General features: G+C 43.9%; 1 protein-coding gene across 2 annotated transcripts in view; it reads left to right on the top strand.

Moving 5' to 3' along the window:
* Nucleotides 1-18674: 18674 nt before the first annotated feature.
* The window catches only part of MATCAP2 (microtubule associated tyrosine carboxypeptidase 2), a 54488-nt gene continuing 46766 nt past the window's right edge, over nucleotides 18675-26396 (top strand). Inside the window, exons 1-2 of one of the 2 annotated variants that reach the window (XM_019483412.2) lie at nucleotides 18675-18906; nucleotides 20652-20792. In XM_019483412.2, coding sequence (XP_019338957.1) covers nucleotides 18882-18906; nucleotides 20652-20792 — 166 coding nt within the window. In that variant the 5' untranslated portion in view covers nucleotides 18675-18881. Of the gene's footprint in view, nucleotides 18907-20366; nucleotides 20426-20651; nucleotides 20793-26396 lie in introns of those variants that run through there. The other variant, XM_019483411.2, reaches the window with a different exon arrangement.

Consider the following 26396-nt stretch of genomic DNA (forward strand, 5'->3'; position numbering starts at 1 on the left):
AACCCATAGCTGGTCAGACATCACCTATATATATATAATTGAAAAGTGTATAATATATAAAATATTTAAAGTTTTAATATACTAATATATATTACATATGTGCAATATAGTTATATAGATATATTCATAGGTAGCTCACATGATCTAATATAATGTATATTATTATAATGCATATAATACAATAATATACTGTGTGTGGCAGCCTTTTGTGAGGTGAAGTCCACCTCTTCAATTGCTATTATTTCATATAGAAATCCATTGTGTCAAAGACCTTCCAACCTGGTGTGGGCTTCCTTGAGTTTTTTGCAACAGAAGAACGGCTCTAGTGTTTCCCTGTCATTGAAAAAGAGTATGCATATAACCCATGGATGTGAGGGATCCAGTCTTGCCACCCAAACATTCATAGCTGTGGGAAGATACAGGCTTCCTTTCCTTTCCTTAATACTGTAGATCAGGCCACACTGGAACTGGAGGGCAAAGGAGAAATCCCTTTATGCGGAGGATTCTGACAATCTCCATAAACATGAACAGTGAAATACAGGACATCTAACACACTCTCCTCAGTGATTCCAAGGGAAAGGGACCAAAAAAGACTGGCAGGTTGTATCGTTGGACAACATATTACTGCAAGCTTCAAGACTACAGTTCCCAGGTGTTCATTTTAAAAAGGTTCCAGCTTCAATCTCTGAAACATGTAAACCCACGTAGAACCAGGTAAATAACTTCGATTTCGACATTCACTAATAAAGTTTTAAGTCTGCCTTCTGCTGCATATACAGACCCCGAGGGAATCCTACAACACTGCAATATGTAAACTGCAGGTTTGAGCAAATGCTGTATTCTGATGCTGCATGCCTTCCAATGCATGAGGCAAATTGCACGGAGCTGTTCCTCAGCATCAATTAGACATTCTTGAGCTGCACTAGTATAATGTATTCAGTGCACATAGGCAGACACTGGGCCCTTCAGTTTAGTTTTTCAAATGAAATTAACATTGCTATCGATTTATAACTGCTTTCCAAGTCTGGTGTATCATATGTTTAACATGTATTTCCCCTCTATTTGGGGCACAGTCAATAAATGCTTCACCAATTTGATCCATCCTAAACTGGTCTCTGACTGCAGTAAATGGGATACCTTGTTTACTGGCACTCTCCAAGGAAGCTACCATTTTCCTCCAAAGAAATAACAATGGTAAATGTGATATATTTATATCAGCCAAAGGCTCTAAGAAAGGTCCGGTTTCTTCTGGAAAAGTGCTACAAAAAGCTGTGTGGGATCCATTATGAGCCAAGAAACCTAAAATTATGAAGTGCCATCACAATTATATACTTCCCCAAAATAAATACCCCATGTTATTGATCCATATGGCAGAAAAGAGACGTCAAATAGTCTTTTGCAATTTGAAGGAGCAAAACAATGTCACAGTAGCATGCATTGGGGCTTCATGCCTCACAATGTTGCTGACCTTCAGCATTCAACCATGAGTCAGGTCCCTGCATCATGAAACTGGTTTGAGCAACTTATTTTCATTTTGCTAAGGAGCAATTCTTACCTAGAAGTGATGACAGACAATTTAGCATATAATCACAACTAATACAATTCAAAGCACTTCCAGAACACTTTTTGCAGCCTTTTCATAAAAATTGTCATGAAAATTAACAGCACATGGACAGAAGTTTGTAACTATTACCATGATGATAAAGAAAAATATATATATTTGGCTTTCCCATCTCCCCTACAGAAGTTATTTACAAAAGGCAAACTGATTTTTTCAAGAATTTTCAAAGAGCTGTACAAACACATAGCTGATGACTAATACAGTGGATCATTTGCTTAATTTACTTAAGAAGCATTAGCCCCAGGCTCTCTCGCTCTGGCTTTCTTCCAGTGTGATCACAGGTAAAATCCTTCTCTATCAAGGTCAACAGCAGCAGTTCCCAGCCTCGGGTCGCGACCCAAATGAGGGTTGCGGGGGCAATGCCAGTGGCGCCGCACACAAAAGACAAGCCGTGCCACATGCCGGGAGCTCCCCCACCCCTGGGCCGCCGCTGCCACACACAGCTCCCAGCAGCGGGTCATGGAAAAATAAGGTTGGGCACCACTGGTCTACATCGTGGCAGTAACCACAGCTTTACAACCCAACCATTTGTGGAATATACTTTACCCTTGAGATGCTAACATTGCCTTACACCCACAGTGTTTGCAAGTGCTTCCACAACTCCTTGGAGTAATTTGAGGAAAAAAAATAGTGTCTGATTTCCTTCAAACTGTAGTGGTCAGTCGCCTTTGAACACAGACTGCAACATACACGATCCAAAATAAAAGCTGACACAAAACTTATGTGTCATTGCATTTAAGTATTAAGGAAATCTCAACATGTAAGGTTGCATACAGTATATTTTTGTCTACAGTTGCTGCATTACATGAGATGCTGGCTGCACAGCAGCTCGTTACTACTGCGCAGTAATCTCACCTGGCACAAAGTGTGATGCGACACTACTGCACAGTAGTAATGAGCTACTGCGCAGTCAGAGTCACCTAAAAACTGTTCAGCGTCGCTACTGTACAGTGACCCTGGTTATTGCGCAGTCATTTAGTACTTGTATATATTTGTTTATACTTGTACTAAATGACTGTGCAGTCAGCATCTCATGCAGACATGGCCAGTCAGCTGTTCTACAACATTTCATACTGTTACTGAGGCCAGTTCAGCTGCATAATCAGAAGCTAATATATATTACGTACATTACAATGAGAAGCTCTGACTTAGTTGGGAGACTGTCAGCTGGGAAACCTCAAAGACCTTATTGGATTTGGAATTACTGTCCATCGACATCAGGAGCGAGACAGGATTTATTCTCAGAATTCTACCCAAACTACAAAATGGAATGACCCCATTGATACTGCAAGCACAAGCATATTACAGCATCGCTCGCCTTAATAAAGTTAAAAGCAGTACCACTTTCTAGTTATTATGGGAAGCTAACAGAGTCCCCAAATCATCTTACAGCTCCACTCTGCTATGAGTTTGTTGTTATCTTGGTTCTGTTCCCCCACCCTCAGCAATCCCCAGTTCAGAGAAAACCCATAGCTGGTCAGATAAGACCCAAATTTTTCCATTTTGTGCCAGCAGAACAACTCAAAAGGACTGTAGCTTAACAAATTCAGGGCCTAGAAAAAGAATATAGGTCAAAAGAACAGTTATATTTCAGTTCTGGGACTGAACAGTCACCAAAAAATGGAGGGAAAATAGCTAATAAAACAAGATGCATTTACACAGAGGAAATTTTTCATTATCTTTTCCATATAACCTTTGTTACCATGGTATCTTAAGTTCTCCCAGAGTTGCTTTATGTACTGGTTCTTTATTTTACATTATAATTCAAATTAATTATGTATGTTTGAACTAGAAACATTTCTTGCCCCTACTATCTATATTTTTCATTTGCATGGTTGAGTTTGTACTACCTGTGTGCGAGGCGTTTTGTGCTCAATTGCCTAATTAGTCCTGCAGTAAACATCTCAACGTCTACACATGCAGCCCTATTAGGCCACAGGAAACTAATAAACTCCACATCACGCTAGTGCTTGTAAATAAAAGTGCTATCCTGCCTTGGAATTTTTTCATATGCAACAACGCGCATATAGATGTTGACGGGGCTGGCTGGGGCACGAGGGTGTTTCAGTGTGGAGGCTGCCTGTCAGCTAGCCTCACAGTAGAGCACCCTCGTGCCCCGGTCAGCCCCTCCACAGCACGCTGAGCTGGGCTGGAGCACCCCCCGACTAGCAGGATGACCCCCGCCCCCAGGTCCCCTGCCAACCAGGGCTGCTCCAACCCAGCTAAATGTGCTGTGGTCCTGGGCACACATATAGATGTTGTGCCCAGGAGCAATAACTCCTGCACGATGTGTGCTGGAGGCTATTGCTTTGCATTAATATGCACATGTAGATGTGCCCCCTGTGTAGAAAGTTGTACCATTTCAGCCTCATGTCAGACATGGCTGACAGCTAGAACTGCTAGTTTTTGGAGAAATTCTGACACTGCAGGGGAAAAAAAACCAGTCATTCTGAACTGGAATAAAAAAGAAAAACTCCCTACAAAATTATATTTGAGAAAAAACATTTTTGTTGATGTCCACTACATAAATTTCTTTTTTTTGAATAATGTTATATTTTTGTTTTCTATATAAGGAACGTGAAATGTCATTTTGAAACAAAACATCTAAATGCTCCAGTTTGACCTCAGTTGAAATGTTGTGTTTAGATTTTTTCCCTCCAAAATTAAGTTTAATCAAATCTACAGCAGCAGCATAAGTAGAGTGGCAAGCCTGGGGGAGCTGCCCTGGATACCAACTTGGTGGCAGTGGTGGTGGTGGGACACAGAAAAAAAACAGCCATAGCTGTTCAGTCATGCTGGTGGTGTGGTGGGAAGTCACTGCTGCGGCTGTGCGTGGTAGCTTCCCTGGGCACGCAGACATGTCTTTACGCATCGTATCCACATAATCCTTTGGAACATGCCAATAGGGGGAAAGGAGTCCAGGAGAGATGGTTGTATTTTAAAGAAACCTTACTGAGGATGCAGGAACAAATCATCCCGATATGCAGGAAGAATAGCAAATATGGAAGGCAACCACCTTGGCTTAACAGAGAACTCTTTGGTGAGTTTAAACACAAAAAGGAAGCTTACAAGATGTGGAAGCCTAGACAGATGACTAGGGAAGAGTATAAGAATATTGCTCGGCTATGCAGGCATGAAATCAGGAAGGCCAAAGTGGAACTGGAGAAGCAGCTAGCAAGGGACATGGAGGGTAACAAGAAGGGTTTCTACAAGTATGTTAACAATAAGAGAAAGGTCATGGAAAGTGTGGGTCCCTTACTGAATGGGGGAGGCAACCTAGTGACATGAGAGGAAAAAGTCAGTACTCAATGCCTCCTCATTTACTGATGTACTCGTTTTTACCTTGGTCTTCACAGGCAAAGTCAGCTCCCAGACTACTGCACCTGGCAGCACAGTTTGGGGAGAAGATGAGCAACCCACAGTGGTGAAAGAACATTGTAACAGGGCAGTAAGCCTGCCCTGCCATGGGCCACCAAAAGAACAAAGAAAGAAGCGTAACTTACCTGAGCAACGAGCCAGGATGGGGAGAGAAGACGTGGCAAGCCTGGGCAGGGGAAAAGACATACAATAGCCCCAAAGAGCAATCAGCTGGGAGAGCTGGGAGAGCAGCGAATGCAACACTGCCACTGGAGACACAGCTGATCGGCGCAGGGAATTAAAATGGAGCCAGCCAAGCAGTTGGCTCTCTGCGGGAAGAAGGAAATGCCCTGAAGGAGACCCATGGGAGGACGGAGCAATGACAATGGCATATGACCAACCAAGAGAACTCGGGAGAGAGTTCCAAAGACGGACTTACCTGCAGAGCCAGGAAGACAAGGTAGCAGCTGCATCCAAACCGGTAAGTTCAAGTCCGGTGGTTGCGGGATTCCGTTCCAGAGACCTAGAGGAGGGAAGAGACGGAGCTGAGTGTGGGTGTTAGGTTGGGGCATTGGCCCAATATAACTCTGCACTGGAAGATAAGGGCAGAGGCGAATGGTGGGACAGTTCGCTTAGGACCTGTGCAGAGCAGAACGAGGCAAGTGACCAAGGGCAAGAGACCTGTCACCAAGAGACTGAGCAAAGCAGTCTGGAGACTGAAACTCCCTTAGCGGAGACCTAATGAAAATAAAAACATCTGGTGTGGTAAGGACAGGGTATGGGGATGGTGGAGCCCTGTGCAGAAAAGTTAGCCTTCTAAACTACAGAACTAACATCAACCTTATCTCACAGGACTGTGTTCGTCTTTGGTTCCTTCCTTTCCCAACTAAGTTGTGGCAGGAAAAATTAAAGGAGCCTGTCCAGTCTAACGAGAGGAGAGATTGCAGTCTTACTTTGTGGGCGTGGTTAGGCCTCCACAAACAGGTTAGGGACTATTTAGAAAAGCTGGATGTGTATAAGTCTATGGGGACGATTGCAATGTATCTGAGGGTGCTGAGGGAGTTGGGGGCTGGCCATTATTTTTGGAAACTCGTGACAATTGAGGGAGGCTCCAGACAATTGGATAAGGACAAATATAGTGCCCATCTTTGAGAAAGGGAAGAAGAAGGATCCAGGAAACTGCAGATTGGTCAGCCTCACCTCAGTCCCCAGAAAAATCATGGAGCAGGCCTCAAGGAATCCATTTCTAAACACTTGGAGGAGAAGAAAGGGATCAGGAACATTCAGCATGGATTCACCAAGGACAAATCTGGTCAACCTGTTTGCCTTCTATGATGAGATGACTGGCTCTGTGGATGCAGGGAAAGCAGTGAATGTGATATACCTTGGCTTTAGCAAAGCTTTTGATATGGTTTCCCACAACATTCTTGCAAGCAAACTAAGGAAGTATGGATTGGATAAATGGAATGTAAGCTGGATAGAAAGCTGGCTGAACTGTTGGGCTCAACGGGTAGTAATCAATGGCTTGAGGTCTAGTTGGCAGTTAGTATCAAGTGGAGTGTCCCAGGGGTCAGACCTGGTGCCAGTTTTGTTCAATACCTTCATTAACAATCTTGAAGATGGGATGGATTGCACCCATTAAGTTTGTGGATGACACTCAAGTTGTGGGGTGTAGTAGATATACTGGAGGGTACAGCTAGGATTCAGAGTAAGCTAGACAAATTGGAAGATTGGTCCAAAAGAAATCTCATGAGGTTCAACAAGGACAAGTGCAAAGTCCTGCCCTTAGGATGGAAGAATCCCATGCACTGTTACAGGCTTAGGACCAACAGGACCAACAGCAGCTCTGCAGAAAAGGACCTGGGGGTTACAGTGGACAATAAGATGAATATGAGCCAACAGTGTGCCCTTGTTGCCAAGAAGGCTAATGGCATACTGGGCTGCTTGCCAGCTGATCAAGGGAAGTAATTATTCCCCCTCTATTCTGCACTGGTGAGGACACACCTGGAGTATTGTGTCCAGTTTTGGGCCCCCCACTATAGAAAGGATATGGACAAGTTGGAGAGAGTCCAGTGGAGGGCAATGATTAGGGGGCTGGGCACATGGCTTCTGAGGAGAGGCTGAGGGAACTGGGTTTATTTAGTCTGCAGAAGAAAACACTGAGAGATTTGATAGCAGCCTTCAACTACCTGACGGTGGGTTTGAAAGAGAATGGAGCTAGATTGTTCTCAGTGATGGCAGACAACAGAACAAGAAGCAATGGTTTAAAGTTGCAGCAAGGGAAGTTTAGGAGGGTGGTGAAGCACTGGAATGGGTTATCTAGAGAGGTGATGGAATCTCCATCCTTGGAGGTTTTTAGGGCCTGGCTTGACAAAGCCCTGGCTGAAATAAATTAATTCAGGATGGTCGTGCTTTGAGCAGGGACTGGACTAGATGACCTTCTGAGGTCCCTTCCAATCCTAATTTTCTATGACTCTGTGATTCTAATTTTGATAAACTGGCATTTTTTTGATGGAAGAATGTTCCTCCAGAAGAAAATGACCTGTTGAATAATCAGCATTTAGGATTTGTTCTCTAGGGAGATAGAGCTGATTATTCAAGTTCTTTGAGTACATATGATAATTATCTTAGTGCCACTTGCTAGCAACTTAGCCAATAACAGAATTTATTTATGACAGCATGAGGCATGGGTGTGTAACCTGTGCACCTGTATGTGTTGCATGGTTTTAAATTGGCTGTTATCAAAACACATAAATCTAACTCCCATGAACCTTAATAGGAAATATATGATCAACTCCACCACACTACAAGAATGGAAGGCTATCTTGCAAAGAATCATTTGAAATATAAGTCATAGGAAAAGTACCACATAGATTCTCATCTTTTATAGTCATGAGGGTCACAAGTACCCTGATATATTAGCAGCACTCTGGTTTGAAGCCAAATGCATCATCTAATACTAACTGGGGAAAGAGAGATGGATATCTGTGTTAATCTGAAGTCATGCAGAAGGTAGGGCAGGGTGGCACCTTAGAGACCAACTGGTTCAGAGAGGCATGAGCTCCTGTAAGCAATAACCTACTTTGTCTGATGTTATATCATATAGCATCTGATGAAATAGGTTGTTGCCTGCAATAGATGGTGTCTCTCTGAACCACTTAGTCACTAAGGTGCCACCCTACTCTACCTTCTGCCAAACCAAGAAAAGTAGTAAATGGAGGTTGGAGGAGACTGACATTGTCTAGGGGAGAGGAAATGATGAAAAAGAGTGGTGAATATGTTCTCCATTTTCTAGTCTCCTAATTCACAATAACAATGAGGAGACTAGAAACTGGAGAACATAGAGAAAGGAAGAAAATAAAACAGAAGAGAAAATGCAATAGAATATGGGAGAGAATTAACAAGAGAAAAATATTTCATCTGCCAAAGTGTTGGAGTGTTGCCATAACTTGGATGACCCAGGAAATACATGAGAAGCAAAGAATTTTTTGGTGATATCTTTTTTGGACTAACTGTATAGTTGGAAGACATGTCAGGCACGTTTTGGTCATGAAGCTTTTTTAACATCTCTCCCAGCTATACATTTGGTCCAATAAAAGACACCTGCAACTGTGTCACTTATCAGTTTAGATTTCAGAAAAAACTTCAGAAAGACAACTCAGCTCTAAGGAGGCAACAAAATCAAGAAAGAAGCAGCCAACTTGTTTAATTTAAGAAGTTAAAAGATCTTTTCAAATTCTGACCCTTTTTCTGGCACTGTGAGAATGAATGCAACTCAACAGGCAGATTTAAAAGCTGAAACCTATTGAAAAAAATCAAGCTCTAGGCCATTGAACTTTACATCTTTCTAAGGCCATGGGGGTTAAGAAGCATGTTCCTACTCTGGAATTTAACCCATTCTTAACATTTTCAGTGTTATTTCTAGCACTAAATCTCAGATGGTTTCTCAGGCCCTCTAAATTAGGTCCCCTGACTTTCCTTCATTGAAAGAAAGGCATAGGAGGTGGAAAACACAAAGACATTTTCCATTTGATCTAATTTATGAAATACCTCCTTTTTTTTTCTTTGCTATTCAGTGGAGCTGTAGCATTTGCTTAAATAACAGTCCTGAAACAGATGAAAGGCCAGATCCCCAGCTACTGTAAATGTATTTCAACAGCTGATTTACAGTCCCTGAAGATCAGGCTTCATTCTACAAACGGTGGTTACTGTATCCAAACATAATGGTGGTGCTGCGCTGCATAAGACGGCAGCACAGCTTTTAAGTGTTTGATCCATGTTTGAAGTTGGCTTGGTGGAAAACAAAGTGCCAGGATGGTTGCAGGACCCTGCCCAGAAGGGCATTTGGACCTCATCATGCAGCAGCGCTGCTTTAATTGGCCGCCAGAGGTGCTGGAGAACATCTTCCAGGCACACATTTTCCAGTTAATTAAATGTATTTCCCTGTGTGATGATAATGCTGAGGTTGGCCAGAAGATGAAGCCCCATGGGATGGCTTAAAGCAATGCTTCCAGGAGAACTTCTAGGCAGTCTTGGAGAAGCAGAACCTGAGCATGTGTGATAGCTTCAACCATCTGACAGCCTGTGTAATGCTCTTTCTTGGGGCCTGTGTAGTGCCTTTTCCAAAGCCACCACTGCATTGTATGCGGCTTCCCTTTTCACCTTGTCTGTGCTGAAATTGACTGTTTAGAGATGCCAGAGAGGAAGGCTCTTTGCTACCCAGGTGCGAGGGTGCCTCCCAATCCTGCAGACCCCTGGAGTCCAGCTACCTTTGACCATGTCATTTGTGTTAGTAAATATTCCTCTCCCCTCCCTTACGGCAAAAAAAAATTGCAAATGAAACAATCACATTAAACATCACATGATGTAACATCACAAGATGTTGTATTTTGTATTTTGGAAGGAATTTTCAACCCCTCCTCCCACAAGTTTTTCCTGATAAACTGGAAAAATCATGGGTTTATTTTTTTTTTAATTTTGAGCCAATCTGAGTCCCTAACAGTATAGTTTGACTGTGTAGAGGGCACCTTTGGTGCCCGCCACTTTAAGAGGTGCGAGCAGGATGTGGAGCAGCTGGCAGGTGTGGTTAGGCCCTATTAGGTGGTCACATGACTGCAAGGGGCCCCTGGATTGGATGAGGGCTGGGCAGTCAGGGTATAAACCCAGGCCCTAGGAGCTGAGCAGCAGTTACACCTAGGGAGCCAGAGGAGCACTGTCACTCAGCCTGCAGCTCCCTGAGCACCTGGAGGTCAGGGTAGGAGCTATGGGGATGAAGGAGGCTCCTGATCCTTGGTAAGACCTGAAACTACACCCTGCTGGGGTTGGATGGTATGGTGGGGCTGCCTGTGGTAGGGCAGTCTCTAGGAAATGCCACATTTGTGCCTTCCCAGTGAAGTCTCAGCTCCCCTGCTGCCTTGTGGGTACCCTATGGAGAGGAAAGTCTAGGGGAGCACACCCTGACAGAAAAGCAGAGGGTCCAGGCCCATAGAGTGGGGCCTGAGACAGGGGCCAAGGTCCACTGACTGAGGCCCAAGGGGTGTAAGGCCCAGGAGCCCAGTGAGGGAGGCGAAGAGGCCAAGGCACGTCTGAGGACACCTGAGGCCAAATGTGGGCCGGGGCCGAGTGCAACCCAGCTAAACAGCCAGGGGAGCTGGAAGTGATTTTGGATGCCATCTGCGAGGCATGGGACATGATATAAAGGGAGGTTTAGGGCCGTGTATTTCACCCTTGGCATTAGGGTAACCAAATGGGCAGCCTCCTACATATAAACACCTATCTTTTGGCAACATCAAAGGTGTGGTGGGCGAGGCAGGGGAGACTGCCCTTGATAGGTGGGCAGCCCGATGTCATGACAGGCCTTGAGACGGCCCCTTGTCACAGGCAGCACAACATCCAGTAAGTTCAAAAAGTAAATGTTCTAAACTGCATGTTGCCACCAAGGACCAAATCTTGTCATGCTGAATTACTGTTTGACAATCCATGGTAGTAACAGAATAAATTAAACCTGTGATTGCCAACCTAGGTGCTGTGGGTGCCACACAATATTAGCACTGTTAAGGGTGAAAACACGATCCACAGTATAACCCCCAAGCTTTCAAATAGGAATCCATAGCATTGAAAACCTTCTGGCTTGCCGTGGTCTTTCTGAGTTCTTGGCAACAACAAGATTGCTCTACTATATTTCTGTAGTAAAAAAAAGAGTGAAAACTAAGAGCTGGCATTTTCCAGCTGGAGTCTAAAAAGGCTGAACCAGTGAATTAGACTGAAAGCCTAGGTTCATGTACTTCAAAACTCTGCCAAATCTGGGCCCTATCTCTTATGGATGTAATACATGCTTAAGATTTGTGCATATGTTGGGGGAGGGGTTCCTACTACTTCCTTTGCATTTCTTTTAAACTGAAAAACCAGAGCAATGAGTAACAAGACCTTATGTGCAATAACCACATGTTTACACAAAGGGGCATTGCTCAAACAAGGTTTTAAGGACCGTTTAACGTTTTGCAACTGAAAAACCTGCTTTCTATATTTGTAAGGATATTGGCACAACTGACGCCAGCAGGAAGCAGTTATTAAAGAGTGAACAAATACAATCTAAATATAATGTGAAAAATGTTTGCTACACTTTTCTGTAACTAAAAGACTTGATCAATATAGCCAGCTCTACTTCAGTATTAAGCATTCATATAACCACAAGTTGGGTTGCCGGAGATGACTAAATATCCCAAATGTTTCAGTCATGCTTTTATAACATCTATTTAGAAATGGAAAATAGATTATTTATAACTGCTGAATCAGATTTTGGCATGCTTGTCAATTAGAAATGTAACCAGCAGTGAGGTTGTGATGATGTTAAGGCAGAGTGTCTCATGAGGAGCACAGCTGGGCAGCAGCATGGGAAGGCTGCCCCTCGAGAGACAATGTGCTGCGAAAGTGGGGTGTTTTGTCCCAGGGAAGGTACCACAGTGTGGGCAGTTGAAGCCTGCTTGGAGGGACCCATTTTGGGAGAGAAAAAAAGGGAACAGGGACCACTGTGGAAGCCTCCAGAAGAAATCCCTGTGGGGGATTGGTTAGGGAGGCCCTGAATAACAGGGTTCCCCCACCCGGGAAGAGAGAAATGTGTAAACCCTGCAGGCTGAAGGGAGCCTGGCTGCGGTGGTTCTTCCTTGGAGCCTGCAGAGCCACAGAGGGTGTTGCTGCAGGCCTGGGGAGATGCCTGAGCCCAGGAATCTCCCAGGTGACATGGAGGAGAGCTGTGCTGCAGCCTAGCTGGGAAGGAGCTCACAAGCCCTGCCCGGGGGGAACATGCAAGGAGCAGGAGGGACCAGAGGGAGACAGGCCTGGCCCACCTGCCTGTGTGGTTGAAGGAGGTGGGTCACAGGCTACAGGGAGGCAGAGCAGCCACCTGGTTTGTGGTGGGGAAAGGTGGTTTAGGGGACGTTAGACCCTACTGACCCGGGGGAGGCGTCCTGTAGAAAGCCAGGACAAGGAGATGACAAAACCTTCTCTCGATTGCCTGGCGGGGTGTGTGTATATGGGCCAGGGGGACTGCCTGAGAGAGCAGCCCAGACCCTGTGGCCTGCTGTCAGGGAATGCAGATCTGGGGAGAGATGTGTATTGCAAAGACACAAGAAGGGAGTGACAGCCGGCAGTGCGGGATGCCTGAAGCAAGCACAGAGGGACCCAAGCAAGGAGGACCTGCCATGCTCCAGTGAGAGGGACGAAGAAGTGGCTATTCCTCTCAAGGCAATGCCCCAGGCTGTTAAGCGTGCAGAGAGCTGGCATATTCATCCTGCTGTATAAAAGTTATTGATTGGATATGTACATAAGTAGGGGCAAGCCTATAAATCTGTTACTCAATTGGTTCAATGTTGGTGCCTTAGTATCTATCTGTGATTAGTACTCTCCTTTTAGGTTATGGATATTCAAAGGAAAGGTTATATGTTGTGACTGTCGTTACCGGTATTGTGGGTGTGTATTGTATGTTTTCTTTAATAGCCTTTATGAGTTAAACCTGTTTGATTATTTGTAATTGATATTGTATATAATTAAATCCTGTATATAGTTAACCCTGTTTGCAAGGTTCATCCTCTGTACAGGGAGACCCTCTTCTTGAGGAACCTGCCACAGCCACTAGAAGGGTTGGGCAAGGTCACTGGCTACCGGACACCCCAGGATCTCCCTATTTGGTGGTGGCCATGGGCAGCACGGTGCACCTGGGTTACAGAAGGAAAGACAAAAATGTTTGGAAATAGCACATAAATTAGTGATATAGTACAGATACAATGTTATTTAATGTCTGAGTGCTGTATATATGCAGTGTTTATATAACATATGGATTGGGGGAAGCATTACCCCTTTCTAAATTAAATTTCAGAGGGGGCCATGGAGAAAGAAAACTACAAGAGGATGTTTCATTGAGTTTTTCCCACATTATCTGGTAGTGCTGATTTAGAATATGAGAGGACAGGGACTACCTTGCTATAGGTCTAGCTCCTTGCTCATTCAAGGACAATGTGAAACCCAGGAAGGTCAGGGTTACCTGTACATCATACATCTGATACAGCCATAATAAACTTATATTTAGGATAATGCCTAGGAACTTAGAGAACTCTACTTTTAGAAAGATCTTGATGAGAGCACATTATATGTAGAAAAGGGAATAACAGCCAAAATATTACTTTGCCTTGGCAGTCTCTCTTGTATGTGAATACTGAACTCTTCCTCTAGGTCTGCTTTCCCCAGGACCCTTTTAAGGGGTTTGTACTTCCTTTCCCTGAAAAATACTATGAGACTGGTTAGAAAACAACTTTGGCCAAGCTAAACAAAGCCCTCTTCTCTCCAAGATCAGGTCTCTGGCTTCAGTATCTCTCATTCTCTCCATATCTTGCTTAGCTGGGTCCAAAGATCAGGTGCCCCTTTCTGGAGCACTATTATTGACTCTTATGATTGTACTGTACTCTCACCATTTTGGGGTTTGTTTGTTTTTAAATCTGTTTTATGACAACAGGAGGGGAGGCTGCCCTCATGAATTTTCTCTTAATCAAAAATGGCTGCCATCTCTTACAACTATCCAAGCCAATATGATGCCTACCATTTTCCTAATAATATATATGGCATAAAGCTGCCTGTAATAAAGTTGGCTGCTACCTCCTCCTCTTTTCAATGAGCTTGAAGCTGGGGCTGTAGACAAAATGGCTGTCGGTGTATATGGTTCATGGGGTTAAACAGGATGTGGACCATCAGGAGCAGTAGGGAACCTGTGGAAGGTGAAATAGGGGAAATTGGGTTGGAGAGGGAGCTGGGCGTTGGGGTGCACTTAGGGAATACAAAGGGCAAAGGCAGGCTGAAGGGGTGCAAAAGCTATTGATGGGGTGTGAGGTAGAAGGAATGGGATAGCAACTCCTCAGACTGGGGCCGTGCAAGAGAGAGAAAGTGCCATCATGGTAGTCAGCAGGAAGGCAGTGTGGTTCACTTTTGCAAACTGAATGCGAGATATTGGATTTTCTAGCCTCCAACCCAACAGGAAAACCTCTGTCCACTGCCCTGGGTCTCCCTTTGTACCTGGAATCTGGACAGAGGAGAAAAGACCAAGACAAAAATGAATAGGAAAATAGTGTCATTTTTCATAAAACTTTGCCACGTCCCACAAAGACCAAAATTAGGTTTGAGCTATTTTTCCTCCAAAAAGATTGAACGCACTGGAAATCCATGCGCAATTTTTAAAATACTTTCCACATGATAAATGAAAGAGGACGGAGTGTTGTTTGTAATCCCAGATCCTGAAAGGCTTCACTCGGTCTTTACTTGCTCAGAACTATCAGGCTAATTTTTTCCTTAGCTAGTGATGTAAGTGGAAGTTTTACCACCCACTCTCAGCTATACTTGTTGTATGCAGTCCCCTTGGCATTACAGCTAGAATCTGTACTCAGGCTAACTTGTTTCCTGTGTCAGATAAAAAAAAATCTGCATCAGCATGCCCCAAAAAAGTAGTCCCACCGAACAGATCTATTCATGTACCATAAGTGGGATTTGGTCCTCTGTAAACATGTCATATGGTCACTGCCCATTGGGAGAAATTTGGAATCTATTATGAGTCGTCAGATGGTGATGTCACATAGACTTTAGAAGAGGGTTCTAAAAGAAGATACGACAGACGGGACAGTCAACTGGAGTCACACTGTCAGTTAAGTTCTGTGGTCAGAAACTTCTAAGCAAGTAACAAGGTCATTCAACCAGATGGTAGGGTGAGCCTATGATTGCAACAGTTCTGAATCCCTGCCAAATAATGCAAAGTGTTTTTTCCAGTTGCTAGGATCTGCACTGTATGTTGGGTCAGCAGCGTTTTTGGGGAGAGTGTCAAAAACACCTACAACCTCTAACTTGGAAGATGTTGGCATGACAGCAGCTGATGGCAGGGGAGCTGAGAAGGGCTCAATCCTTGTTGTGACAGTGCAGTCCAGGCCTCTTCCCCGTTGTTCACCCCAAGTGAACCCACTGCCAGCTGTGAGCTGGCTGGGGCTCCACAGACCCTAGTGCAGGTACTTACAGCCTCTCTGTTCCCTGCTGCAAGCAGCTCAGGCTCCATGGTGGGCAGCAAGGCCCTGCCCAGAGCCCAAGACGGCTGTGGCAGGCAGCCAGGAGGCTTCCAGTGGCTACCCCAGGGTCCACGGAGCCCCAGCTTGGCTCGTTGCCGGCAGCAGGTGTACATGTGCCTTAAGGTGGACAGTGGGAAAGAGGCCAGGGCTGCACTGCCACAACAAGAATTGGGCTCCTTGTGGGTCCCCCCATCATCTGCCCCAGGTGTGTATGTACCCATCTCTACAACAAGCTGAATCAGGGCTCCATGGACCCCAGTGCAACTGCTTGTAGCTTTCCGACTACCAGCCGCAGCCAGCCCGGGCTCTGGGCCGGCCCTTGCCACCCACCACGGATTTTGGACTGTTTGTGGCAGGCAGCAGGGAGGCTGCAAACAACTGCACCAGGGTCCATAGAGCCCCAGCCCAGCTTGTTGCCAGCAGCGGGTGCACGCACACCTCCAGACAGACAGTGAGTGAGCTGCAAGGTTCCCAATCCTTGTTGCAGCAGTGTGGCCTGGGCCCTTCCCTGCTGTCCACCCCAAGGTATGTATGCCACGCAAAATGCGTTTGCATGCCACATTCTGGCATGCGTGCCAGGGGTCACTGACCCCTGCTTTACACTCTGAACAGAGTAAAATCTAATGAAGGAAAAAATAAGCCTGGACATAGGAACTAGCACCAGAAGAAGAATAAAATAAAGTAGAGATTAAGACAGTTACATATTAAAACAATTTGGTGAGTTGACAGCATTACTTACGTTGACCCTCGCAAAAGAATGTCTCTCTGCTTTTCTGGACTATACAGACAACAGAGAATAATGCTCTGTTCTGCTCCCATTTTAACTCTTATCTATCTTCTAACAATGAGTGAATAGGCTAATGGTGGGGTTTAGGTTTATTTGTGTTAGGGAATTGTAATATTTAAGATTGGATACCTTGTTATTCCAAACATCAGCCTCTATGCTCCCTCCCTTCCTTACAACACTATATATAACCAAGAGGTTTACCACTGCACCTCTCCTTTACCAGATCTTGTCTTCTCTGTTTGGAGGTGGAGCAGTCTCCAACTCTGCTGAATTACCAAGTAGAGCACCATGCTTTGCAGTGTTTTATTGCATTTCAGATACATTTTTAGGTGCAATTAATTCTCATTAAAACCACACAGGTCCATATTCCCTCTAGGCTGAACTAATGTTCAGCAGCAACTGTCTTGCAGACACAACACTGAACTCATTCTGTGCCACAGAAAGAGATCCAGGTTAGTTAGAACACCATTTTTTTTCTGCTTCCTACTGTTGCTGTCAAATCTTAAGCAGCATCTCCCACCTCCTCTTACTTCCAGGAATCCTAGCTTTCTGAAAGCCTTCCCACCCCTGCCTGTGATGAAACCACTGGGACTTTGAGTGGTCTTTATTCTATTTATTGCTTACACAGTGATGACTGAAAGCAGGAGTGAGGGTGGTAGTGAAAGAACGTATGAAAGAGTAAATTTGAAAAATGAGTCACCCAGGAGAGACATTCATATGGAAAAGTAGCTGGAAGGTAGCCAAAAAGACCTGGGAGAGCAGCCACTGAGGAAATAGAGATGAAGTGCAACTCTTTATATTCCTCAAATGTTAGAGGATATATATTTTATTGCTGTGGTTTTCAAAGTTGTTTGGTTGTAACAATCAAAAGTCCAATGTGTTAAGCTGTCTCCAGCATCTGTTGCAACAATTTAGGCTTTTTCAACTTTACTGTAAAGTCAGAAAAATCAGGAAATTCTGAATCAACACCAGCGCCTAGTTATTAAGCCAAACAAACATCTGCTACCTACCATTGAGGAATTCCTCTTGCCACTTGAAGAATGAGTATACTCTTCTGAGTGTACTACACTGGGATAAGGCTTAGCTGACTATAGCCAGAATTCATTCATATCTGCTAAAAATGGGCTTGATCAGCGTCAGATTTAGACTTAAGCTACAGTTTAGGGTCTCACTATGAGGGGCCTCTAAATAAGAAAAAAAATGGGAACATTTTTGTTCTAATATGACAAAAATATACATATATATGGCTCCACAGTTATTATTCATATTAAGTTCATAAATGTGTGCAGAATAATAAGAATTCATTTTAACATTTAATGAAAATCCATTTTTGTGGATTTTGTGCTTTATTTTTATCATATGGGGCCTCTTAAACTGGACACAGTTTAGGGCCTCAGCATGTCATAATCCGGCACTTGGCTTGATGCCCCAGCAAATACATACTTCACTGGTGCAAACTGTGAATGATGCCAATTGCATCTAGACCAGCACAGGGTGCTGTGCTGTAGAGATTTTCTTTTTGATGAAGACCAGGCAATTGCATCCCTGTTCCAGGGTCCTATGGGGAGAGAACAAATTTAACCTTTCAATATGGCTCTAGAACAGTTTCAGCAGCAAAGGCCATCTGAGAGATATGCTAAATTAGCATAAACCTGTCCTCTGGCAAATGCCAATCATTTCTTTATTCTCTTATTCTGATTACCTAACTTGAATGTGATCTACTGTTTTGTTTTGTCTGATTTGATTCGATTTTTATTGCCATGTACCAGTCTTGGATAGGGTGGGATGTAAATCTAAAAATAAATAAATAAATAAATAAATAATGTCATGTCATAACCAACTGGCTGATGAGCAAATTATAACAAATCACTGAGATCTGCTGTTTCAGTTCCCGAGATTTTAGATTTGGAGGAAGACCTGTAGCATTGTGTGAAAGTAGCAAATTAGATTATTTTAGGTTAATCTTAAATGTGATTTCTTTTCCACCCCAAACGTATTGAAATTAAAAGGACCTTAAATTTATCAGCCTTTTATTATATGTAACTTTAACATTAGTAAGGACATTGACAATGTCATTCAGAGCCCTCTTCATAAAATGAGTTTTAAACTCCCAAGAGGCAAGGGTTAACTGTATATTTGGGGGAGATATTGGATAAGTTTTCAGACATGAAGTATCTTTCCCTTCTTTCTAGTACATATGAGGCCTTGTGATAATAAAATAAGATATAAGGAATGTATTATTTTTGTATTCTGATGGAATCTGAAACTTATTTTCTAACTATTGCTTTTGCATCCTTTGTTCTCCTTAGGTGCCTTCTCTGTATTATGGAAGTCTTGAAAGTTCAAACATCTATGTCAAAAAACTAAAATCTAAAATGGATGGGTGACATATTGTTCTTTATATTTATGACCTACGAAGCATGACATGAAAGATAAAATCTATATGATCAGCATAATGTGAGGAGAGCCCAGTTACTCAGTCATATGATTGTATACTTAAAGTTGTCCATAAGGAGGATTCATGGAGTTCCATAGAACATTTTCAGGTAGGACTCAGAATCAGGCAATAAACTGGTAGGAAATGGTTACCAGAGCCCCCCAAAATTTAGCACTTATGGATATTCATTTCCTGTTACATCCTAAAACAACAAGGTCATACATTTATTTTATATATATTAAATTTATGAAAATATCAGTACAATATCACTCACAAATATATTTATGAAATGTGTTGTGTTGTGTATTTTTGTGTTCAGATGGTATATACTAAACATTATTTACATTACTAGTCATTTTGCAGTTAAGTGCAGGCCATTTAGTAAATCAATGTGTCCATGTACCAAAACACATTTCATTAGCATCTGATACAAAAATATTTAGTTCAGTGGTATATGGAAGTCTGCACTGAAGGAAAACCTTCCTAAAACAAATCTGCATCAATCTATGGTATGTGACAAGATATTATAACTTATTCTTATTTTACACTGGGGTAGTATTTAGAAGATGTGTAACTTCTGTGTGAAGTGGAAGGGTATCCTAATAAGAAAAACATACAGCATGATGTAAAATAAAGCAGTTTCCTTGCCCAATACCTCCTTGACTTTTGAGATGCTAAATGCTGCACGGATGTAAGTTAATACAACTTCCATTAACTTGAATGAGAGTTGAAGGTACTTATGCAGGGCGTAACTTGGTTCTCAGCATGGTGTGTTTTGCACTCAGTTGGCACATTCATTGAACGATAAAATTGGTCTCAGTCACACTGTTACACTTTATCCCTGAGCTGTATACTTCATTGGGTGCGTTTACATGTGCGCCCCACTACACAGTGGGTACCGTGCAGTCATTTAGTACTTCCTTTAGCTGTTGCTTAGTACTTCAGCAAGTACTAAATGTCTGAGCAGTACCAGCAGCACATGGGTTGTTTCTGACCTTACTGTGCAGTAGCTCACTGCTACTATGCAGTAACTTGTTGTTATTGCACAGTAGCAGCAGTGTCATGGTTAGTGCCCGCTGACACTATGTCACTGTAGCTCATCATTTCAGCAATGCAGCGTCTTGTGTAGACGTGCCTATTAATATTAAGTTCACTGGGGAGTTTGATCCAGTGTTGCATGTAAAGGGGAGAAAGACGATAACACTAATAAATGAAAGCTCCTGCTCTGTCTGTGCCTCTAATTCTGCCCCCTTGACAAGGCAGAAGAGCTGCCAGGGGGGATTGTGCCCATCTCCATTACACTGCATACTGCACAGGCTGCCTCAGATGTTGGGATGTCTGGCGCTGGCAGCTCAGGGATACTGCCTTGCCACCTCAGAGAGCCCTCCCACCCCCTCAGTCTGGGTTGTTGGGGGGAATGTATCACCCTCACACTACGAATCCCAGCATGCCATGCTCCCCCTTGCTCCCAGTTGCACATAGGTGTGCAGGGATGAAGGGGGAGCACTGCAGCCTGGGATGTGTAGTCTCTAGCTCTGCAGAGCTCTGCGCAGCAGCTGCCTCCTGCTCCCCACCAAGGCTGCCGTGGGCCATGGAAGAAGGAGGCGATGGGTGTCCTGGCAACAGAGGTAGCCACGCTCTCTGGCTGCTCCTGGCTCTGAAGAAGGAACAGCAGCAATAGGAGCAGGAGGAATAGGAGAGGTGGCTGCTTTCGCTGCTGCTGCTGCTATCGAGGGCGGGGGGAGGGAGGGGGCATCCAGCACACTCCCCATTGCTGCAGCCACCTCAGCCCTTTCCTCCTGCACCCCCCACTAACAAAAGGGGACACTACATACTTCCTTTGGTACCTTTCAGCTCTCCATGCTGGGGCCTGGCACAGGGAGGATCTTCTGGGTGTGCGAGCAAGAGAGACAGGCAGAGTGACAGTCCGACACACCCACCCACCCAGCCACACAACTGCGGGAGGAATGATGCTGGAATCCATTCGCGTCACTGGTGAGTGTTACTCTTCTTTTTTATTCCTTTCTCTCTTCCTCTCCTGTCCCTGCAGCCTTGCATCAGGGAAACAGTGTAATCAGCTGCCAGACTTACGAAGGGATAAAGTAGATTTTACCACCCGCCCCACCAAATGCTGAGTTTCTGAATTTTCCTCTTTCCCCCTTGCCCCAATTTGGATGTGGCACTTCAAATATATTGCTTCTCATTAACAGCAATCAGCATGGGATAAAGCAAAAAGACTAAAAACCTCATAATTGTGTTTTCTGAATTGCCCAGTTCCTACCCTTCCATCTTTCCCCTAGTGACAAAATGCTCAGAGCACAGCTCTGCCTGTTTCCAAGCAACATCAGTGAAGATTATATCATCCTAGAAAGGCATATAAAACAGCAACCCAATACTGTTGCTGACCCAACTTAGTTGTTAAAGCACCTGCTTCCCCCTGTGGCCACAGTCAAGCTGTTCGAGGGGGCCACACATCTACATGGCATCTTTGGAACAAGACAACAAGAGTATGAAACTGGTGATGGAGAAGCCAAGTCAAAACACGAAATACCTTTCTCTGCAGGGTTAAAACATAAAAATGAGAGCATTTCTTTTAGAATAGTAAAGTAAGGGAACAGACAATCAAACAAAACATATTATAATGCTGATAAAATAATATTGTCACTAATCTTCTCTGAGGACTGTACAGACAATTGCAATACAAAAACAACCATAGGTGAAGCAGTACAGACTCTGGTAATATCAAATAAGCCACTACAACAAAATATATTCCCTATGCATAAAAAAATACATGTACCATATACAGTTAGTTTCAAACTAAAGGAAATGATAAAATTCCATATTTTTCTTTAGACAATTTCCTTTTTAAAAAGGTAGTCATTTTGTACATCTGCTTCCAGCCATATCTATCCTAGCATTGAGAAAATGTTATCCACCAGTGAGAGGTACAATGGAGTGAGTGCACTATCACAGGATACTGTTAGGATCATTATTTGAATTGCTTTTAACTAATTTTATATGAGTAGGTTTGTAGGCCTCTTAAATGTGCAAGCACTTCAGATGGGTACTGGCATTATTGCTTGGATGATGAGGCAAGTATCAGTGCTGAAGATGTTAAAGGGAACAGAAATACGATTTTTAGAAATAAATGAAGTCTGCTTTTTAAGACTGCTTAAAAATCATAGTTAATAGCGAACCCATTTGGGGTCCTGATTGTGCATGAAGATATTCCTTAGGAGAGCCTGTGCTTCAGTGCAACCAGATGTTTCACTTAGATGCAAGTTTTGGCCTGTAGAATTGACTATAAGATGAATGTCTTAAGGTAAAATCCGAAAGTGAATGAGAGTTTTTTTCTGTTGGCTTCACCAGAGCCAGGATTTTACCCTTGGTTATTGTGACAGACCTTATTTGTCAAAGTTCCGTGTAGTTTTGATCCTACCAGGATGTTCTCTTTATACCGCAGAAACAGGCAGACATTTTGCCAGGTATTGGATTTAGTTTTGGGTACGTACAAGTAATACAAACACATTTTTTAGGAAGCACTTCACCAGCTTCAGTTGATATTTCCTTTGATTACAGAAAGCATGTAACCAGAATATTACTGGACTTCTTGGAGAAGAAAACAAAATCACACAGTTTAAAATTATACTGTGTTGTGTTATTATTAAATAAGTATTATAAAATAAGTATTATAATTACACAGTAAAAATTAACGTTCTAATTAAACAGTAATGTTTTGTATTCAGATTAAGAAGGATCCACCTGAAATTCCATTATGAACTCCCATTTCTGGTATTTTATAACTCAATCGTAAAAGCATTCCTGAGCTGAAACTTGCCCTCAGTTGGAGCTAATTTATATTTCTAATGGCAAAAAAATAAATGATGAATAATAGATATATGTTTACAAAATAAAAATGTAGGTAGGTTTAAGAAGATGTTAGTTTTGACTTCTGCAAGACTGTTCCCAACACAAACCTGTTTCTGATCACTTAAACCTGTTTATGTGTAACTTCTGCCCCTATATATTTTATATGCATTTATCACTTTAAGTTTATAAGTTACTGTGGCTTGAAAAGTCATTTTTATTGCATATTCAGGACTTATGTTCAGTATTTATTGAATTCACTGATGACTTGTGCAATTCTTTTGGGTTATTAAAGGCAGAAGTGATGACATTGCTTGTATAGTTCAAGATGCCTGGCACTTTTCATTATATGACCCTGTTTTCAGCTGCTAAACTCTAACTTTTAAGACTAAATTTTTCATGGTGGGGCTGAATTTATTTGGAATATTTCAGTTGAAAGGGCTCAGCCATTTCAGAAACTAACATTAGGTTAAATACACTGTTTTTGCATGTTTAAAAAAAAGGATACAGGGATTTGTTAAAAAGTTATTGCTTCTATTCTGGTTTGGCAGAAGGAATCACCTTGAATTTAGAAATGTGCCTTTTGTGCCCTGCTGAAAAATGTGTTCAGATTTAGCTGGGTTATCAACAGGGATCCTGGTTTTCTCTGATTAAAGAAAAATCACCAATTTTCAGGTTAAAAAAGTAACCCAAAATCCACATTTTTCTGTGATTAAAATGAAACACCACTAATTTATATTTTATTTTAGTGGTGTTTTATTTTGATCATGGAAAATCATGGATTTTGGGTTACATCTCATAAACTGAAAATTGGGGATTTTTTTAAATCGGAGAAAACCAGGATTCCTGGTTATCAGCCTCCAAAAAAAAAAAATCTGTTTGCAAATATCCAGCTGATGCATGGGAGTTTATTGGAACCTTTAAAAAGTTGTAATACAAGTCCTAAGTGTTTCGGGTTGGACACCTAAAACTATTGAACACTTCTGGCTTTAATCACTCAGTGCCAAAGGTTCCTCAAGTGTAAAATGGAGATGATACCATGTAATCTCACAGGCATGTTGTGAAGAAAAAGTCCGTGTCCTGGGCTAGGGACAGAAGTTACACATAAAAACATTTCAGTGATCAGAAACAGGTTTAAACCTGTAACAAAACAGACATTCAGTGCACTTAAACTGCTTTCAAAATGGCTGAAACTGGTTTAAGATAAACCTGGTTGGATGTAATATCAGACTTAACTGATTTAGGTCAAACTTCTGTCCAAGATCCCTTCCTGGTTCAAGTTAACTAACAATCCCACAGCATCCCAGGATGATTTGCTGCGCTGTCTTCTCTGGCTGAGCAGGGTTTGCCCTGCCCCTCTGCTCCCTAGTCAGAGCACTAGCACACCTCTGGCTGGCTGAGAAGAGGGTGGAGAGGAACAACCCATCCCTGCGGCTCAGCACCCAACCCATAGCTGAGTGCAGCCTGGCGTAGAGGGGCAGGGGGGAGAGTTAGGGTGCCAGGAGCAGAGCTGGAGTCCACCAGCCATGCCCCCCCCCCCAGTCTCCGGGCCAGCTGAGGGGGCAGGGGGCAGGGGAAGCCTGAACCAGGGCTTGGCTCTGGCCCACAGAGCTGGGAGTGAGAAGCAGGGCTGGAGTCCCCTAGCCATGCCCCCTCTCCAGTCCCTGGCCCAGCAGGGAGGTGGGGTGGGAGCCTGCACCAGGGCCCCAGAGCCAGGAGTCTGGGGCAGGGCTGAAGTCCCCTAGCCATGCCCCCTTCTCAGTCTCCAGCCACGCTTTGGAGATGCTGGCCAGAGACTAAAGAGGGGGATGTGGGTGGGGGACTTCAGCCCCTCTCCAGGGGGGGGCAGGCGTAACCAAGCCCCAATATGGGCTTCCCATGCCCCTACCACCTTAGCCAGCCTGGAGACTGAGGAGGGGGACATGGCTTGGGGACTCCAGCCCTGGCCCTGGCTCTGGACAGGTAGCGCAAAGCCCCCAGTTTGGGCTTCCCCCCAACCTTGCTCCTGGCTGCTCCTGTATTAGGGTCCAATGCCAGGCTGGAGGGGTGGGTTTTTTCCTCCCATCCCTTCCTCAGCCAACCCAAAGGCTGAGGTGGGGGTGTGGCTGGGGGAATCAACCAAGTCTCAGCTTTCTGCAGTGGCCAGCAGGCTGGGAGGCCTGCTCTACCACCCGCCAGCTACTAATATGGGCCGCTGCAGGGGTCTGGCTGCCTTTCCTGTTTGAAAAGTGAACATCAGTTCACTTGCTTATCAGTTCAATCTATGAAGTTTAGAGGAACCCGCAAACACTGAATCAATTCAGCCTCAGGCTTTTTGACTGCCTGTACTTAGCCCCAGTGGTAGTTCTGTTATGGCTACGTTGCACTCAGCAGTTGTGAAGTATAGCCTGGGAAAGCACAAACTGCTGATAGGACTGCAGCAGCCAGGAGGCCAAAAAGTGGCTACACTCATCTTCTGCCAGCTGTTGAATGGCAAAGAATGATTTAACCCTGTTGCTGTAGAGGACCTTTGGTGTGGATGCTGTGTCAATGCTGTCACCACCCACCTCCACTGCTGCCGGGTCCTGGCTTTGGTCAGGCTGTAGGCCCATTCCCCGTGCCATGCTTTTAGCACAGAATATGGGGGAACACACGCTCCCACAGACTCCCCTGTCCCGTCACCAATGCTTGAGATCCTTACAAGGGTGCCGCATACGATGACAGCATTGTTAGGTGTGCAAACATGACTAACAAGATAAACCCAGAAATTTCAAAGAGGAATCCATATGGTCAAAAACATGCTGACCGGTTGTGGTCTTTAAGAGTTCTCTGAAAGAGAAGAATTGTTCTACTATTTTTCTGTAGTCAAAAAAAAAGTGAAAATTAAGAGCTAGCATTTTCTGACGGGTGCCTGGAGTCTAAAAAGTTTGAGAAACACTAGCATAGACAATATACTAAATACTGATGAAAAATGCAGAACTACTTTATGTGAACCAAGAAGCATAACTAAGGATCTGTTTAATGTGTGGTTTCATGGATTTCACAGAAACCATGAAATCTGGGATTGTCCACAAAACTTGTAAAATCAACACAAAAAAAAAATTTAATAAAAATTAAATGCTGGCTCCCTATTGGAAGCCAGTGGTCCTTGCTGCCAGGAGAGGAAGGTACCAGCTGGTGGGGCAGCATGAAGGGTGGCAGACAAGGTGGCAGCCGCTCCCCCATCCCATCAGGGCCTCTCTGCTAGTCAGTGCCAAGGGGCAGGGCTGCCACAAAATGACCACACAATTAGAACTTTACACTGCAATCAACCAGCAAAAATTGGTAAGCCCCCCTGCAATTTAGGTATATGCCTAAGCATAACCATGGAATGGCTCAGAGGGAGATGATCTAACTCAGGGGTGCTTAACCTCCAGCCCATGTGCCAGATGGACCTGCAGAGCCACGGCATCTGGTCCACGGGACTCACTGTGGGTCAGGAAACTTGGTGGTGGGGGAATGGTGTCCATTAATATTGCCACCCTCCACTGCTGTCAAATTCTCACACCCTTTCTCCCCACTGCCAGATTGGGCTGGGTCAGATTCTTCTCCCCATCTGTCTGGGTTGGGGCTGGGCCATGCCCCCTTCCCTCTGCACAGCTGAATTGAGGCCAGGCTGCTCCCCATCCCCATCCACATGGCCATCGCACTTGCCCTAGGCAATGGATCAGGGCTAGAGGTCAAACCTGGCCTTCGGAGGGACCAGGCACTGCC

This window comes from Alligator mississippiensis, chromosome 5 (assembly GCF_030867095.1).
Source record: "Alligator mississippiensis isolate rAllMis1 chromosome 5, rAllMis1, whole genome shotgun sequence".
In the NCBI taxonomy this organism is placed as follows: Eukaryota; Metazoa; Chordata; order Crocodylia; family Alligatoridae; genus Alligator; species Alligator mississippiensis.